Source organism: Perca flavescens, chromosome 8, assembly GCF_004354835.1.
Source record: "Perca flavescens isolate YP-PL-M2 chromosome 8, PFLA_1.0, whole genome shotgun sequence".
Classification (NCBI taxonomy): domain Eukaryota; kingdom Metazoa; phylum Chordata; class Actinopteri; order Perciformes; family Percidae; genus Perca; species Perca flavescens.
In genome coordinates this window covers 3,072,630-3,090,037 of record NC_041338.1, presented here as the reverse complement: position 1 = coordinate 3,090,037, position 17,408 = coordinate 3,072,630, and the positions used below count along the sequence as shown (strand labels likewise).

The following is a 17,408-nucleotide window of genomic DNA, read 5'->3' as shown; positions in this document are numbered from 1 at the left end:
CTATTACTTTTACTATTACTATTTGTGTGTATCCAGTCCCAGAAATGCTTGTTACTAATCCTAGCTTCTGGGGAGTTTACTCCCCGGAGTCCTTATGTTTTTTCCCCAGCGTATTTCCTTGGAGAACGTTGGCACCAAGATCCTGGTTCCAGCTGTCGCCGTGGTCCTGCTGCACTCCCTGCCGAGCTCAGCGGTGCCCTGCAATGTCATGCTTCTTCCGGCTGAACCCTGCAGCTTCCCGCTACATCCAGTCACTGTTCCATTATTAATGTGACTATTATTGCCACTGTTCATCACACCCCCAACCGGCCCGTCAGACACCGCCTACCAAGAGCCTGGGTCTGTCCGAGGTTTCTTCCCAAGAGGGAGTTTTTCCTTGCCACTGTCGCACTGCTTGCTCTTGAGGGAATTACTGTAATTGTTGGAATTGTTGGGGCTTTGTAAATTATAGAGTGTGGTCTGGACCTACGCTATCTGTAAAGTGTCTCGAGATAACTCTTGTTATGATTTGATACTATAAATAAAATTGAATTGAATTGAATTGCTTCACACTGACACAGGAAACAAGGAAAGATGTACTGAGACATTAGAGTCAGACAGGCTGTGATTACGGATGTGCGTGCATGTGTCTGTGTGTGTGTGTCTGTGAGTGTGTTTGTGGGTTCCTCACCCTGCTATGTTGCTGGTGGAGATGCTCTTGGCCAGGTTGCTGTTTGTGTTGAAGATGCTGGGGTGTCTCCGCGGAAACAGGACAGGGAACTGGTCGTCAGGGCTGGCTGCTGTGGTCCAGCGTTCCCGGGAGGACGAGGACGATGCGGAGGACACGGACGATGCCGAAGACGTCGCTGCGTGCACACGTCACACTTCATATCATTACCGCCTCGTTTGTTAGGGAATGTAGATGTGTGATTGAGACTGAGATAACTCTTTCAACAGATCTTTAGCAGTAATAATAATAATAATTCATTATTGGATAAATACAGTAGATATTAGATAAATAATACTGTATCTATTACTGCCACCCCCACCCCCCCTCCCCCCTTCCACCTGCAGCTTCATGGGAAGAGTAACATGTACCAATTCAGATTCTCTAGGACTCTTTATCATTGCTAATGGAGACTTTCTCTGGCATTAAAGAATACTTTGGAGAGAGAAGTTGTGTTCCAGTGCGCCCTCAGTGTGACATACTGACATGTGATAGAGATTGATAACATCATTAGCTTCAGAAGAAAAGTTAATGCGTGCTCACTTATTGTTAAGAGACCCTAACTGGATGCAACACACGTCACACGTCATCCCAGGTGTTATTGTATAAAGGAAAAAGACGAGGAACAAACAAAATAAAGCAACGGACAGACTTTAGAAGTCTGATGGTAAAGATGGAGGTATCTGTTGGTGTCCCCTGAGGTTCACTCAGCAACAATCCGTTGAGTGTGGAGTGTGTGGAAAAAGTCTAATCAGATAAGAACAGTGTTTACTGTCCTGCTAGGTGGTTTTCTGACTCTTTGGGTCCTATTTGAACCATCTAAGCGCACAGCATGAAGCGCCTGGCGCAGGTGTGTTTAGGGCGTGTCCAAATCCACTTTTACTAGTTTGACGGCGGAAAAAAGGGTCTATGCTCCAGGCGCATGGTTGCAAAGGGTTGTACTTAGTGTCTTCATTAATCAGAGGTGTGTTTTTAGGCGTAACATGCAATAAACCAATCAGAGATCATCTCCCATTCCCTTTAAAAGCCAGGCGCGTTTGGACCTTGGAGCATTGCTGTTATGATGGAGGATTTGCACCGTAATATTTTTATTTGTAATCTTCTGCATTTGTGTGTGCTGCTGTGCGTCCCTGTGTGTGTAACAAGCATAGTGTGTGCGCGCTGTGCATAAGCCTAGGAGCATTTTACTAATATACTGTTAAAATAACAATGAAATGCTGCGTTATTGACTTTAGACCAGGTTTTTGTTGGTGGATGGCTCGATCACCTCCCGCTGCCTCAAGATAGCAATACGCCCAGAATGCACCTGAACACACCTCCCTGTAAGAACAGCATGCCCATGGGCGCAGGTGCATTTGCTATTTAAACGACGCGGGCGCTGGATGGGAAACTGACAACTACGTCGGTCTTAAACTAGACACTGGCGTCGGGCTTTGCGCTGCGCTGAGCTGCACCGGGTTCAAGATAGGGCCCTCTGTCTCGTTAACATATTCAGCAAGAGTGTGCTGGTTTGGATGTGTTCTTACATTTACTCCTCATGTTCACAGTTGACCCAGGAACAGCTTCTGGCACCAGCATCTGCTGCTGGAAACAAACACAGCACATCATGAGCTAGAAGCTAAAACTCAAAGTCTTGGCCATGTTCTCAGAGTCCCATTGATCACAAGTCATACAAACATGTATGCATGTTCTTCTGCTACTGCTACATATATTAACATAAGTAATAATGGGACCTACCTTTGTTTTGCTCTTTGTGCAGACAGACAGACTCTCTCTGCAGCTCTTATGGACACTGGCTCCACAGTCTGCAAACACATGATGATCATTAGAAACAAGCGCATTCCACCTCCCGTTGGGACAATGTAGAGGACCGTCAGGTGAAAGAGGTCTGGCGATTTATTTCTCACGCCAAACAGCAACAGATGACGGTTAAAGTTTCATTCTGCTGGCGATATTAACCTTTCTAACCCAAAACCAATCAACGCACACCAGTGACTCGTGCTAGTGCGGCTCACCTGGCCGGGAAGCTAGCTAACATAGCTGCTAAAACCCTGATGCTAGCGGCACACTGTGCCTTGATAAACCCAACCATTCAGTTCAGATGAATAACATCTAAAGTATCTCAGGAGTGATGTTGCTTTTAAAGTGCTCAGATTATGCTTTTTGGCTTTTTCCCTTTCCTTTATTGTGTTATATATCTTTTTTGTGCATGTTATAGGTTTACAAAGTGAAATAGCCCAAAGTCCACCCCAAAGGGACTTACCATCTCCAACAGAAAACACTGTTCACAAACTGCTCCAAACAGCTCTATTGTAGTCCAGCCTTTACTTCAGAGACGAACCTGGTCACTTTGGAACACACGTTATAATGCTCACCTAGCTGCTAGCATTGGCACACCCTCATATTCTGCTTCTGACTGGCTAGTAGTCCTTACCTAGGTACTGTCAGGGCACGCCCTCATACTCTGCTTCTGACTGGCTAGTAGTCCTTACCTAGCTACTTTGCATGTGCGACTCCCAACAGAGATGGAACAGAAGTGAGATGTCTCACTCTGTAGCTAAAACAGAGAGCGCAACACACAGGGTGAAAAGAGGAGCTGCAGCAATGTGCAGTACAACAAAAATATGGTGTTTTTTGAAAATTAAACCATGTAAACCTATTCTGATATAACTTCTAAATACAATTATGATCCTGAAAATGAGCATCATATGAGCACTTTAAAAGAAACACGCCTTTGTTCTTCAGAGGTCCTCTGACTTTAGCGTCCTTAGGAATTTGTTCCACTCTGAACTCTGTGAAAGGACATTCTCGTTCAGCATTATCTCTGTATGCTGAGCTGCTTTCGCACTCGTAAGGCTGACTTCGCCTGGAGAGCTAAATTCCTCTCAAACACCACCCGCCAAATTCCCCTCAAACACCACCATTCCAACTCCTGGATAGATTCTTCCTCCTACAAAATGATTTATTACCACAGCTTTTTAAGTTTGTGAGCAGCTGAGACTGACTGTGACGAGTAGAAGAGCAGGAGCTTTTAGAGGGAGAGAGAACTGGGGAGAACACGAGACAAATGACTGAAATCATTCATTAGCCTATGGAGACAGACTTCTACACTTGTACTGTAATACTCTTTATTTGGATGGACTCACTTTATTCATTCCTCTCCGGGAACCATCACCTTATCGTGGTGGAGAGGTTTGTGTGTCCCTATGAACCTGAGGGCTGTGTTGTCTGGAGCTGTGTGCTCCTGGTAGGGTCTCCCAAGGCAAAGTGGTCTCAGGTGAGGGGCCAGACAAAGAATGGTTAAAAAACCCTATGAAACAACGTAGAAGAGGTGAAGTTACCCTGCCCGGAGGAAGCCTGGGGCCCCCGTCTGGAGCCAGGCCCAGATGGCGGGCTCGTCAGCGAGCGCCTGGTGGCCGGGTTTGCCACAGAGCTCGGTTGGGCAAAGCCCGAAGAAGCAACGTGGCAACTCCCTCTCTATCCCATGGGCCCACCACCTGTGGGAGGAACCGCTGGGCTCGGGTGCGCTGCTACACAGGTGGCAGTGAAGGTCAGGGGCCTCGACGGACCAGACCCGGGCAGCAGACGCTGGCTCTGGGGACGTGGAATGTCACCTCTCTGTGGGGGAAGGAGCCGGAACTAGTGCGGGAGGTGGAGCGCTAGCGGTTAGATCTGGTGGGGCTTACCTCTACGCACAGTCTCGGTTCTGGAACCATACTCCTGGATAGGGGTTGGACTCTTTTCTTCTCCGGAGTTGCCCAGGGTGTGAGGCGCCGGGCGGGTGTGGGGATACTCACAAGTCCCCGGCAGAGCGCCGCTACGTTGGAGTTTACCCCGGTGAACGAGAGGGTCGCCTCCCTACGCTTGCGGGTTGTGGGGTGGAAAACTCTGACTGTTTGTGCATATGCACAAAACAAGAGTTTGGAGTATTCGGCCTTCTTGGAGACCTTGACTGGAGTCCTGCATGGGGCTCCAGTGGGCGACTCCATTGTTCTGCCGGGGGACTTCAACGCGCACGTGGGCAATGATGGAGACACATCGGAACGGCCTCCCTGATCTAAACCAGAGTGGTTGTTTGTTGTTGGACTTCTGTGGTAGTCATGGATTGTCTATAACGAACACCATGTTCGAACATAGGGATGCTCATAAGTGTACGTGGTACCAGAGCACCCTAGGCCAAAGGTCAATGATCGATTTTATAATCGTTTCATCTGATCTGAGGCCGTGTGTTTTGGACACTAGGGTGAAGAGAGGGGCAGAGCTGTCAACTGATCACCATCTGGTGGTGAGTTGGGTCAGGGGAAGACTCTGGACAGACCTGTTAAGCCCAAACGGGTAGTGCGGGTAAATTGGGAACGGCTGGAGGAGGCCCCTGTCCAACAGACTTTCAACTCACACCTCCGTCGGAGCTTTTCGTGCATCCCTGTGGAGGCTGGGGGCATTGAACCCGAGTGGACAATGTTCAAAGTTTCCCTTGCTGAAGGGGTATCACACTTCTCAGCCTCCCTGGTAAAGTCTACTCCAAGGTGCTGGAAAGGAGGGTTCGGCCGATAGTCGAACCTCGGGTTGAAGAGGAACAATGCGGATTCCGTCCTGGACCAGCTCTTCACTCTCGCAAGGATCCTGGAGGGACTCGTTTTAGGTGAGGGTTGGCCTCCGCCAGGGCTGCGCTTTGTCACCAATCCTGTTTGTAACATTTATGGACAGGATATCGAGGCGTAGTCGGGGTGGGGAGGGGTTGCGGTTTGGTGGGCTGGGGATCTCATCGCTGCTCTTTGCAGATGATGTGGTCCTGATGGCATCATCGGCCTGCGACCTTCAGCACTCACTGGATCGGTTCGCAGCCAAGAGTGAAGCAGTTGGGATGAGGATCAGCACCTCTAAATCTGAGGCCATGGTTCTCAGCAGGAAACCGATGGAGTGCCTACTCCAGGTAGGGAATGAGTCCTTACCTCAAGTGAAGGAGTTCAAGTACCTTGGGGTTTTGTTCACGAGTGAGGGGAAAATGGAGCGGGAGATTGGTCGGAGAATCGGTGCAGCGGGTGCGGTATTACATTCAATCTATCGCACCGTTGTGACGAAAAGAGAGCTGAGCCAGAAGGCAAAGCTCTCGATCTACCGGTCAGTTTTCGTTCCTACCCTCACCTATGGTCATGAAGGCTGGGTCATGACCAAAAGAACGAACGAGATCCATACAAGCGGCTGAAATGGGTTTCCTCAGGAGGGTGGCTGGCGTCTTCCTTAGAGATAGGGTGAGAAGCTCAGTCATCCGTGAGGAGCTCGGAGAGCCGCTGCTCCTTCGGCCGAAAAGGAGCCAGTTGAGGTGGTTCGGGCATCTGGTAAGGATGCCCCCTGGGTGCCTCCCTAGGGAGGTGTTCCAGGCACGTCCAGCTGGGAGGAGGCCTCGGGGAAGACCCAGGACTAGGTGGAGGGATTATATCTCCAACCTGGCCTGGGAATGCCTCGGGATCCCCCAGTCGGAGCTGGTTAATGTTGCTCGGGAAAGGGAAGTTTGGGGTCCCCTGCTGGAGCTGCTCCTCCCGCGACCCGATACCGGATAAGCGGACGAAGATGGATGGATGGACTTTATTCATTATTTAAAAATAATAATGAACATTTCCCTACAGGTAGTCTAAGAGAGCAAATCAGAGGGATTCATAAAGGTTTGTCTTCTTTCCTTCCACGTTTGGAAATGAATGGCTTCTTTTTAAAAACGGATATGGCTGTAGTGTTGAAACTATGTGAGAAACAAAGAGTTAAAGGGGAAATAAGACCGTTACATCATAGTGAAACTACTGAAGACTACAAGAGGAAGAGGTGGCCACAGAGGAGGAGGAATAAAAAGAGGAAGGAAGGAGGGGGTGGGAACGTTGAGGTGAGACAGAAGAGGAGAAAAGGAAGGAGAGAGTCTTACTGCTGCAGAGGAAGCTTTCCTTGCTGGGCAGAGCTTTGCTGCAGTGCTGACAGCCGGCGGTGGAAGGACATGAACTGACCAAGATGAAGAGATGACCGTTGGCACTCTTCTTTTCTTTCTCTTTACTATCTCGTGCCTTCTCTCCTTTCCTCTCCTTCTCCTTCTCCTGGAGGCAATAAAAGAGATAGAAATTTTCCATGTTTATGGAGGACATATTTGGATTGTTGATGCTGTAATTCCATTGGCCCACACTGTCCTAATATACCCAGAGAGATAGGATTTCTGTTATGGAATAACCCATATGCCAAAATCTAAACTGTGATAGCGCCCAACAATAATATGTGTACATACAGTATCTTACAAAAGTGAGTACTCCCCTCACATTTTAGTAAATATTTCATTATATCTTTTAATGGGACAACACTGAAGAAATTACACTTTTTTTACAATGTAAAGTATTAAGTGTACAGCTTAATAGCCCCGCATCATCACATACCCCTCACCATACCTAGAGATTGGCATGGTTTTATGTCGGTTAGCCTAATAGCTGGTTTGATTTACATTGAGAGATGATTTTATGGAAAGTACCCCATGCCAATCTCTAGGTATGGTGAAGGGTATGTGATGATGTGGGGGGGGGGTTTTAATTCCAAAGGCCAAGGGAACTTTATCAGGATGTATAGTATCCTGGATCCATGAAATAACTGGCCTTTAAAAATAAAAATTTGCCTGCCTCTATGGGAATTTAACATAGGGGTGGACTGACTTTTGTTGCCAGCGGGTTAGACATTAATGGCTGTGTGTTGAGTTATTTTGAGGGGACAGCACATTTACACTGTTATACAAGCTGGACACTTAATACTTTACATTGTAGCAACGTGTAATTTCTTCAGTGTTGTCCCATTAAAAGATATAATGAAATATTTACTAAAATGTGAGGGGTGTACTCACTTTTGTGAGATACTGTATGTGCAAACAAAGTGCAGACACCTCTGTCGACAGATATCTGCATGTGAAGACAGAATCTGGAGGCAACAGGAGCTGATTTTAGTATCGGAAGCATTCTGGTTTCCGTCTGTAGTCCCGAGTAGTACTGACCAATCACGTTTGAGAGGGCTTTGGCTGCATGCAGGTAAACAGTCCGTGTGGATAGCAAAAGAGGCGGAACACATTTTATAAGTATTCTTTTAAATCTATCTGCATTCATCTGAAGATGTCTGTTTATAGAGATTATCAGACATGTCGTCTTATAAACTTCTTCTCATAGAAGAATGTGTGGTGTGACTTCAGACACAGTTCCAGCTAGCTGTGGGTGATGGAACCTCACAGTAAAACCCTGTTGCTTTAGATATTAATTTGAAATTAATTTGATATATTTATGAGTGAAGTTTTGAATTCATCCCATTCTGAAGTAGAGAAAACGTGTTGACCAGACAGAACTTTACACCTCCACACAGAGAAAACATGGTGACCAGACAGAACTTTACACCATAGGCGCCAATTTATGTTTTCCTCCTTGGGTGCTCACCGGTGCACGCCCTTTAAAAAGTAGTCAAAAACCTAGTCGACAAAATGTTATCACACTATGACAGACGCTCCACTTAGCACCACCTGCAATGTTACATTTTAAATGAATGTAGTCTACTGGCAGTCTGGCATACGTGGGTGCTCAGTATTTTGCTCAGTATCAGCGCCTATGCTTTACACCTCCACACAGAGAAAACATGGTGACCAGACAGAACTTTACACCTCCACACAGAGATAACATGGTGACCAGACAGAACTTTACACCTCCACACAGAGAAAACGTGAGAGTTCTTGAAGAGACTCACATCTGTCTGGCAGTTTGTGTAACGTTTTGAAAGAGACAATCACAGACTTTACACGGTCTGTTTGACTAAAGTGATCTCTCCCATCAGCTGTGCCGTTTGTTTTGATGAGGAGGAAGGCGAGAGGAAAGTGATCTCATGTTGCAAATGGGATGAAACGATCACATCACTTTCCACTCATGTATTCTCTTTATGCACCTTGTTACCAAGTAACAAACCTCTGGTCACCCTCTGATACTCCACTAAAACACACAAACACACACACACACACACACACACCAACTCTTCTTACCTCATCCGACCTCCACCTCACAGAGAGACTGAACCCCCTCAGCATGGCTGTAACTGTCCTGTCTGTCTGTCTGTCTGTCTGTCTGTCTGTCGTCTACTAATCCTCAGTGTAAATCCTGTCTGTCTGGATTTTGTGTTGTCGTCTTTTAGATTCAGTCATTGTGGACAAGCTGCTGCTGCTCGTTGTCTGTCTGTGTTCAAATCAGGAAGTGAGCTAGCATCTAACATATAGACAAACACGCACACACACACACGCACAGGCGCACACACACACACACACACACACACACACACACACACACACACACACACGAGTTCCCCTTCCACTTTTGTATGCAGACTTTTACAGAACTCCCACCATCTTCACAGAGCCTCCACCTCATTAGAAACAAATGACTCAAATTCATCTTCCAAGATGTCATTTTAAATGTAGGATTATTATAGTTATGAAACATTTCTGTTATGCTTTCATGTTTTGTTCTTAATGTGGTTCATGGACCTTTTGTCTTGGTAACTATTTTTTGTCTCATTCACTTATTTGAATATTCAGTTTCACTTCTTGTTTGCTGGGTTACGGTCATATTCTTCTAAAGATAATGCTGAACAGATGATTCGGTGTAAAACGTGAATTTGTTCCTCTAATATGTGACAGCACTAACATATCACAGGCCTGGGATCAGTTGGGTGGGTTAGGGTTAGTTACTAATACACTAATCAATCATTAGTGGTTGCATAATGTCATGTGTTGTGCATTTAGCTGTGGCTCTGGCTGTAAGAACAAGACAGTTCTGTCCGTGTCAGCCGATGTCTAACACGTTCTGCAGTGTCTTTTTCCACCTGCCGCCGTGTTCACTCGGTCCAGACCAAACACAGGGACGGTGCACGAGACTCTGACACAGCCTGGGACTATCCGGCTGCATGTGTCCAATCAGGAGAAAATAAATCACTACCATCAGTGCTCGCGTCTGGATTTTTGGACGTGCACAATGGACGATTTGCACGTGTCGTTCTCACCTTGCCTTTCTTGCTCATCTTGCTGCGGAGGTAGCTGAACGTGCGACTGATTTTAGGCCCTCCTTTCCCCTCGGTGTCGCTCCGCAGAGGGCCCGGCTCCTCCTCCGAAATACTGACACACACACACACACACACACACACACACACACACACACACACAGACACAGACACAGACACAGACACAGACACAGGATTATGCGTCAACGCACATTAAGTGTGAGAAGTTTTGCTGCCTGCTGGAAATTACATCACTGCACTAGAAGTAGCATACATAGAACCACAGCCTGTGTCAATACCTGGAAATGTATTGTGCTCAGCTGTGAGAGTGCAGTTTAACCCTTGTGTTGCCTTCCCTTTGACCACGCAACTTTTTGTTTTGAGTCAAAAACGTTTTGGTCGTCTTTTTTGATATTTTTGTAACTTTTCCCAATGTTTTGGAAGCTTTCCAGGTGTTTTTTGTCACTTTTTTCGATGCTTTTTGTTGATTTTTTTTTTTTTTTCTCCCCACATTTTTAAAGCTTTTTCCAATATTTTGGTCTTTTTTTTTCAACGTTCTTGTATCAGTTCTTTTTCAGATGCTATGTAATTGAATAAAAACACCCAAATTCAATGAAACTAGTGAAAAGTAGTGAACTGATTTATTTTACTTGTGAAGAGCCATCCACGTTATTTATTTTTTGACAACTTGGTTGAAAGAAAACCCAAATTTCTGATGGAGAAACTTTGAGATAATGGGTCAAATTGGACCCGAGGACAACACGAGGGTTAAGAAGTAAGAAGACTTTTGAAAGCATGACTACATCTAACGACAGAGTGAAATCAAGGAAGAGTTTCCATTCTTACCTGTATTCCAGGGAGCCCGAGTTACTGGAGAATGAGCTGACCGCTACAGGAAGCAAAGAGGACAGACGTCATGTGACAGCCACACCGCATGGCAACACTGTTTTACTGCACTGATTACCTCTGGGCCACAAACAGTAAACGGCAGTTCAGGTTTAGAGATTACAATTCACTGAAAGGACACCCACTTGAAGCCACACCTTCTCTCAACCGAGCACTCACATGACCTGGACATCCTTCCACCTGGTTAGGGGTTTTGACTAATTTGCTTGGTAGTATTGAACATCACTTTTTTTTTCTTTTTCTGCAGCAGCCACGGGCAGGATGAGTTTTACAATATTAAAGCATGAAAACATATTCTAGTAGAAACAAAAATCAAAAGTTTGCAACTTGAAAACAGTATTATATTTAATAGGTCTCCTTTAAAGACCTTTCAGGACAGGGACCAGGCTCAATACTGGACAGAGACAAAAGGACAGAGGAGGCGCTCCTGTCCAGTCCTCCTAATGTCCCAAGCATCGGCAGCTTTTCAGCACGGGGATCATAAGCCAATGGAAGAGAAGCGTTTATGTTTGGGAAGGAGCGGGGGGAAGAGATCCTAACTCATTGCTTTTCATCGAGGAAATCCATTGGCTAAAGGGCACGGATGGACAGCAGCAGCATCAACAGGAAAGGTAAAGAACAATCTTACTGCAGAGGTTCTGAGTGAGAGAGAGTGTGTGTGTGTGTGTGTGTGTGTGTGTGTGTGTGTGTGTGTGTGTGTGTGTGTGTGTGTGGGGGGGGGGGGGGGTGAGGAAAAACAAAGACAGAAAACAAATTAAAACAGAAACTCACCATCTATATCGCGGTGACTGATGGCCACCATGGAGATGGATTTGGTGAGGGTTTGGTGATGGAACATGGCAGGATAGCTGTTTGTCGCTGACAGTACCTGATGGGATGTCTGAACACACACACACACACACACACACACACACACACACACACACACACACACACACAAACACACATATACACACACGGGGATATAATAATATTAATTTTCTATCTCTCCATCTATATTACTCTATCTAGAGATGTTACTAAATTAAATGAGGGTGAGGTATTTCTACTATCATTTTATTCCGTACAGAAAACAATCTGTGGACATTTAGTGAAATGGAAGCCCATCACACAACTGTCTTCCACTTATTGCAGATATGGATAACTTCTGGATCATAGGTATTTTTGATCTGGCTCATCTTTTAGTCTTAAAAGCAAACATGACCAGGAAGCTGGATTTAGCTTTCTCTCCGCTTTATTTCAGAGGATGTATGAACGCAATGCGAGACACACACACACACCTGGCTGTCTTCGTCCTGCTCCTCCTCGGTGAGGGACACCAGGGAGCCACTGTGCCGGCCATCCAGCCCTGCGGTCCTGTCCTGGGGGTCAGCCGGGTGTGCCCCCCCCGTCTCCCCCCGCAGAGCCTCCAGGCTGTAGCTGTGTGCACACACACACACACACACACACACACACACACACACACACACACACACACACACACACACACACACACACACACACACACACACACACACACACACACACACACACACACACACACACACACACACACACACGTTAAGTTAAGTTAAGAACCATCATCCTTTCACATGCTGCAGTGTTTCACAGTCCAGTTAATGCTCTGACCGGTACTGATACCTTCTGTTGTCTGTCTGCTCCTGGTCAGGACGAAGCAGGGTGGATGGACACCAACTCATACTGGAGGAATGGAGGGTGGATTTGGAGAATATGAAAAGATGTAAAAGAAAGAGGAGAGATGATTAGATGTCCGATGAAAGGATGTTTAAAATGTGGAATGAGATGGAGGAGATGGATTCATGATGACAGCGATGTGTCTAACAATCAGGAAACACACTCACACACTCCGCACGGAGGGACACACTTGGGTGCAACTTTATTTCAATTTGTCATCACCAACTTGGAAATCGAAAATCCTCAGCTACAACCAGACACCAGCAGCTGGAAGGTGTGTGTATCAGGGCAGAGTGGTGGGGGCCTCCAGAGATGTTAGGGTTGGATGTTTCAGAACCAACCTCGTCTCAGTTAGAAAATGAGCTGCTTTGAGCTACAGTGCAAAAGCCTCGGCCTCTGTTTTTATTTTTGTGCCAAAATCAGGACGTTGAAGGTGACAAGAAGTTGAGTTGGTCTACACTCACCACTACAAGGGGAAAGAAAGTCCAGCTGCTCTGAGCTGGTGACATGTCTGTTCTATTAGCGTGCTGGTCTTACAGGGAGGTGTGCTCAGGTGCATTCTGGGCGTATTGCTATGTTGAGGCAGCGGGAAGTGATCGCGCCATTGACCAACAAAAACCTGGTCTAAAGTCAATAACGCAGCATTTCATTGTTATTTTAAGAGCATTAGTAAAATGCTCCTAGGCTTATGCACAGCAGCTTTTAAAGGGAATGGGAGATGATCTCTGATTGGTTTATTGCATGTTACGCTCAAAACACACCTCTGATGAATGAAGACACTAAGTACAACCCTTTAGAACCATGCGCCCGGCGCACAGACCCTTTTTTCCGCCCTCAAACTAGTAAAAGTGGATTTGGACACGCCCTAAATTCACCTGCACCATGCACTTCACGCCGTGCGCTTAGATGGTTAAAATAGGGTCCATAGTGTGTTCTGTCTGCTCCATGAGAAACTATAGCTTTAAAGAGTCTGGTCCCATAAGGGCTCCCGTCAGGATAACTGCTCGTGCTCTCATGGAACGCTCAAGTCTGCTACTGAGCTGCACTACAGACACACAGAGAGACAAAGAGATATATAATGTGAAATAGCTCGGCTGCTATGGAGGACAGTAAAGATATGAATGGATGGATCTTCATAACCGACTGATACCGTTACTATGATACAGTTGTCTCACTTTCATAGCCAGTGTGGTACAAATGAGAAGATCTGAGGAAGTCCTGTCTCTCAGACAGCGTGTCTAGCATGAGTCAGCACTGCTCTGCTCATCAGTGGCTGATGGGAGCAGGGTGTATGGCTGCCTGCTGTGGACAGTGACTCACTAAAATATCAGAGTCTTCTGCCCAGCACACTACCGTATAGAGCAGTACGAGAAGAATGAGCAGACATGTAGAGAAACAGAGGGATGAAGGTGTGGTGAGGGTGTACCTTCTCCTGTGGAGGGGGGGGCTTGGCTCTCCTCACCTCTTCTGACAGACTCTTCATCGAGCTGAAAGAAGAGACAGATGGGACTGTTACTGTCGGAAGGTAAAGGAAAGGGAGGCACAGACTGAAAGAGTTCCGCTCCGGGGGTTAGAGGTCCACTTTAACACTGACCTGCTGGTCCGGCTGGAATCATCGACATGCACACAGTGTTCCTGTTTCTGCTCTTATTCACAAAAAAGACAATCTTCCTCTAAGCTGGTAGCCTCGTGAGAGCGTCCTGATCTGGCGAGCTCCAGTTTTCTACTCGCAGATCAGTCTGGCATCTTGAGATAGAGAAAATTTGGAGCCGTTCGCCAAACGACCGGGCCAATCAGCGTTGGTTTTGAGGCGGGTTTAGGTGTGACCCAACGAGAAGCGACTGTTCAGTCTAAACAACGTGGAGGCTTCCACGGATGAGATGAGCGTAGCTATCGCGCAAGTTTTATCTGAATTAGAAAGTATTCCTTCATTGAAAGAAGAGCACAAAAACGGCACTGCAGGCTTTTCTCGGAGGAGAAGATGTTTTTGCTCTTCTCCCGACTGGTGTCGGCAAGAGTTTGATCTGATTGGTTGATTTGGCCCGTCTATCACCAACTATAGGTGGTGATAGACAGATGGTTTATCCAATCAGCTAACCAGGATTTTCGCCCCTTCCCAAAAGTTCTCCAACGGAAAGTTCCCAGATGGATATACCGAGCAAATGCGAAGCAATCCATCTGGCGGAGTCAGGTTACTAAGCTGGTTCCATGGCTAATGAAACTATTCCGCTAATATTCACGTCTACTGTATGTGCAGCCGTGTAAAACAGGCGTTCCAGCGGTGGTGGACTTGTACAGTACTTCCTTTGGACTTGAAGTGCTAAATCCTAGAGAGCCTTTCAGTACCTGCGCTGGGTGATGTCAACATCGGCAGCGCCGCTGTTCCTGCGCGGCTCCCAGCTGTGGCGACGGAACGGAGACAAGGAGCGAACGGAGGCTCGCGAGACTGAAGAGGAGACAGGACTGTCTGAAAGCTGGTCTTTGTTCTCTTCTTCTTCTCCTCCTCCTCCTCCTCCCCCCCCTAGGATTCATAACAGAAAAACAAAACGGTTATCCACTGTGACACCTATGAACAACATTAACTTTTTAGGATGATGTTCAGACATCTCCGGCTGTAGACGGTGGGTTAGGGTTAGGGTTACGTATTTCAAGATGGAGCATGAATATGGAGCGTCTACCCCAGTTCATGTGAACGCAAATGTAAAATTTCAAGCCAAAAGGAATACTTGGAATTGAGGGTGGTGGTAAATATTCATGAAAAAGGACAAGTTTGTGAACGGGCAACACAGATTTTGATAATGAACAACGTTAACACGTTACACACTGGACCTTTAAGGTTCACATGAAACATTTATTCTAAGTTAGCAGCTTCTGACAAACCCTCTGCTGTTCTTATCGCAGTCAGATACTACTGCGTAATGTATACTACATATACACAGTCAAACCAAATACAATTAAAGTGGAAAACCTGTACGTACATGTAGAATTAAGGCGATGGAAAGTAAAAATCACCTGTCACTACATTACATGTTACAAGCATTTTTAAAAGTTACTGTCATGACCGGTATGTTACAAACGCTACAAGCATAGAAATATAAAGTATAAAAAGATCTGTATTACGGGTGCATCACACTGTAAAATACTAGATTAGTAATACAACTGTGAGAGCTCATTTCATTGAAACTATGGAGGGTGTTTAGTTTTCATGTGTTAGCATGTTTCTGCTTTGGTTTACAGTAAGCTGGTAAGGAAAGCTCAGAATATGAGTTATAATTTCAAAGCAAAACAAGAACATGCTAAAATAACTGGTGATTCTGCTAAGCAGTCTGTATTTTTTAAATATTTCCATATTGAAGGAAGAAAGTGTGGGCTTCACCTCTGTCCTCTGTTTGGGACATCCAGGCCAGTCTGGAGCTCCAAGGGGCCACAGCATCAGGCGTGCCCACTGACAGAGCCCCCTCACTGGGACTGAGGGAAACACCCGCCCCTCTGTTGCTGTGTCCAACACAGGGGGGCGGAGCTTTAGGCTGCAGAGGAAGACAGAAGAGATGAAGGATCTGTTATCATCAAACCGCAATGTTTCTGTGAGTGAAAGCTCAAACGATCAGCTGGAAACATCGTGGCGTTACTGGGGAACACTCTCATGCTCTGAGTTTCACCAAAAACACAGAAGCCCTCATCCTAAATCCTGGGAGGAAGGGACAACCAGAATCCTTCACCGTTTGATCTTTCTGTCTCTGTGAGGACATTTGGCGGTCACAGGACACAGGTTCTCCACAGGAACGCTCCCACCCCTACAGCCCCTCCTACTGCTGTCCAAACCCCGTCGTTCCTTTCAAAAGGGAGTGTTGGGAGTCACATTTCAAAAGGATCGTGGAAGTGGAGTTAGGGTGATACCATTATCAGTTTACTCAGAGGGAAGGATCTCTTCCAGAACAAGGGAGTCACACGGACCACACTCTGAACAAACACTGACCATGTGTCTCTGAGCATTCATGTGTCAGAATGTTTAACATAAATATTACTACTTACAATGTATCTGTCCTGTTCATAGATGTATAAAAAAAATGCTCACAACAAACCAGGATTTGGGGGACCAAACAGATTTGAAACCGTTCACACCGGCCAAGCTGATACCAGCGTTGGTGTACGGCACACGTGTCAAACTCAAGGCCCGCGGGCCAAATCAGGCCCCTCGCAGGTTTTGATCCGGCCCGCATTTCAATTTAGGTTCACAATAAATTTAGGCCCACCTAGTTTTTGGTGCTATTATTTATTTTTTTGACATTTTTTGGTGCATTTTTTGACATTTTTGGGCGGTTTATGCGCTTTTTTCAATGCTTTAGGCACTTTGTTTTAACGATTTGGACGCTTTGCTCAATGTTTTACCACTTTTTCAGAAGTTTTTGATGCTTTTTACAATGTTTTTGTCACTTTTTTCAGACAATTTTGATGTTTTTTTTGTTGGCCTTTTTCAAACTTTTTTGGCGCTTTATTCAACGTATTTGTCGCTGGCTGAGGAACTTTATTGCCAAACTTTTTTGGGCTTTATGAGGCCCAAAATGTAAGTGAGAAGACTACAGTATATGAGACATGGAATAATACAGTCCTCAATAGGATTCTCATTTTCCAGTGTGGCCTTCTGGGAAAATGAGTTTGACACCCCTGGTGTACGGGACCAGCAGAGATCTGAATGCCAGCACTAAGCCAGGAGAGTGTGTGTGTGTGTGTGTGTGTGTGTGTGTGTGTGTGTGTGTGTGTGTGTGTGTGTGTGTGTGTGTGTGTGTGTGTGTGTGTGTGTGTGTGAGAGAGTGTGTGTGTGGTACCTTTTTAAAGACACTGTTATCCAGTTGCACGCTGTCTTCTTTGTGCAACATACACACTGGCACACACTTCTCTGAGTCTGGCTGGACATCTGAAAAGAAAAAGAGGAGGAGATGAGACGGAGACAGACAGAGACAGGGACACCTCGCTGGGTTAGGGATCGAGGTAAGTGCTGATTAAGTGAAAGACAGAACATCCTGTTCTTCAGTATAAAGTTTCTGAGCACGGAGCG

General features: G+C 46.1%; 1 protein-coding gene across 8 annotated transcripts in view; it reads right to left on the bottom strand.

Annotated features, from left to right (window-relative positions):
* akap13 (A-kinase anchoring protein 13) overlaps window positions 1-17,408 on the bottom strand; it is a 95,494-nt gene that overhangs the window by 22,001 nt on the left and 56,085 nt on the right. For 4 of the 8 annotated variants that reach the window (XM_028586074.1, XM_028586072.1, XM_028586073.1 and 1 more), the window contains exons 13-18: window positions 17,179-17,267; window positions 15,729-15,879; window positions 14,699-14,873; window positions 13,779-13,839; window positions 12,299-12,358; window positions 11,985-12,076 (exon numbers count right to left, since the gene is read on the bottom strand). In XM_028586074.1, the coding sequence (XP_028441875.1) occupies window positions 12,323-12,358; window positions 13,779-13,839; window positions 14,699-14,873; window positions 15,729-15,879; window positions 17,179-17,267 (512 nt within the window). In that variant the 3' untranslated portion in view covers window positions 11,985-12,076; window positions 12,299-12,322. Of the gene's footprint in view, window positions 1-670; window positions 846-2,232; window positions 2,291-2,443; window positions 2,512-6,620; window positions 6,787-9,754; window positions 9,867-10,597; window positions 10,641-11,428; window positions 11,538-11,937; window positions 12,077-12,298; window positions 12,359-13,778; window positions 13,840-14,698; window positions 14,874-15,728; window positions 15,880-17,178; window positions 17,268-17,408 lie in introns of those variants that run through there. The other 4 variants (XM_028586076.1, XM_028586079.1, XM_028586078.1 and 1 more) reach the window with 2 other exon arrangements.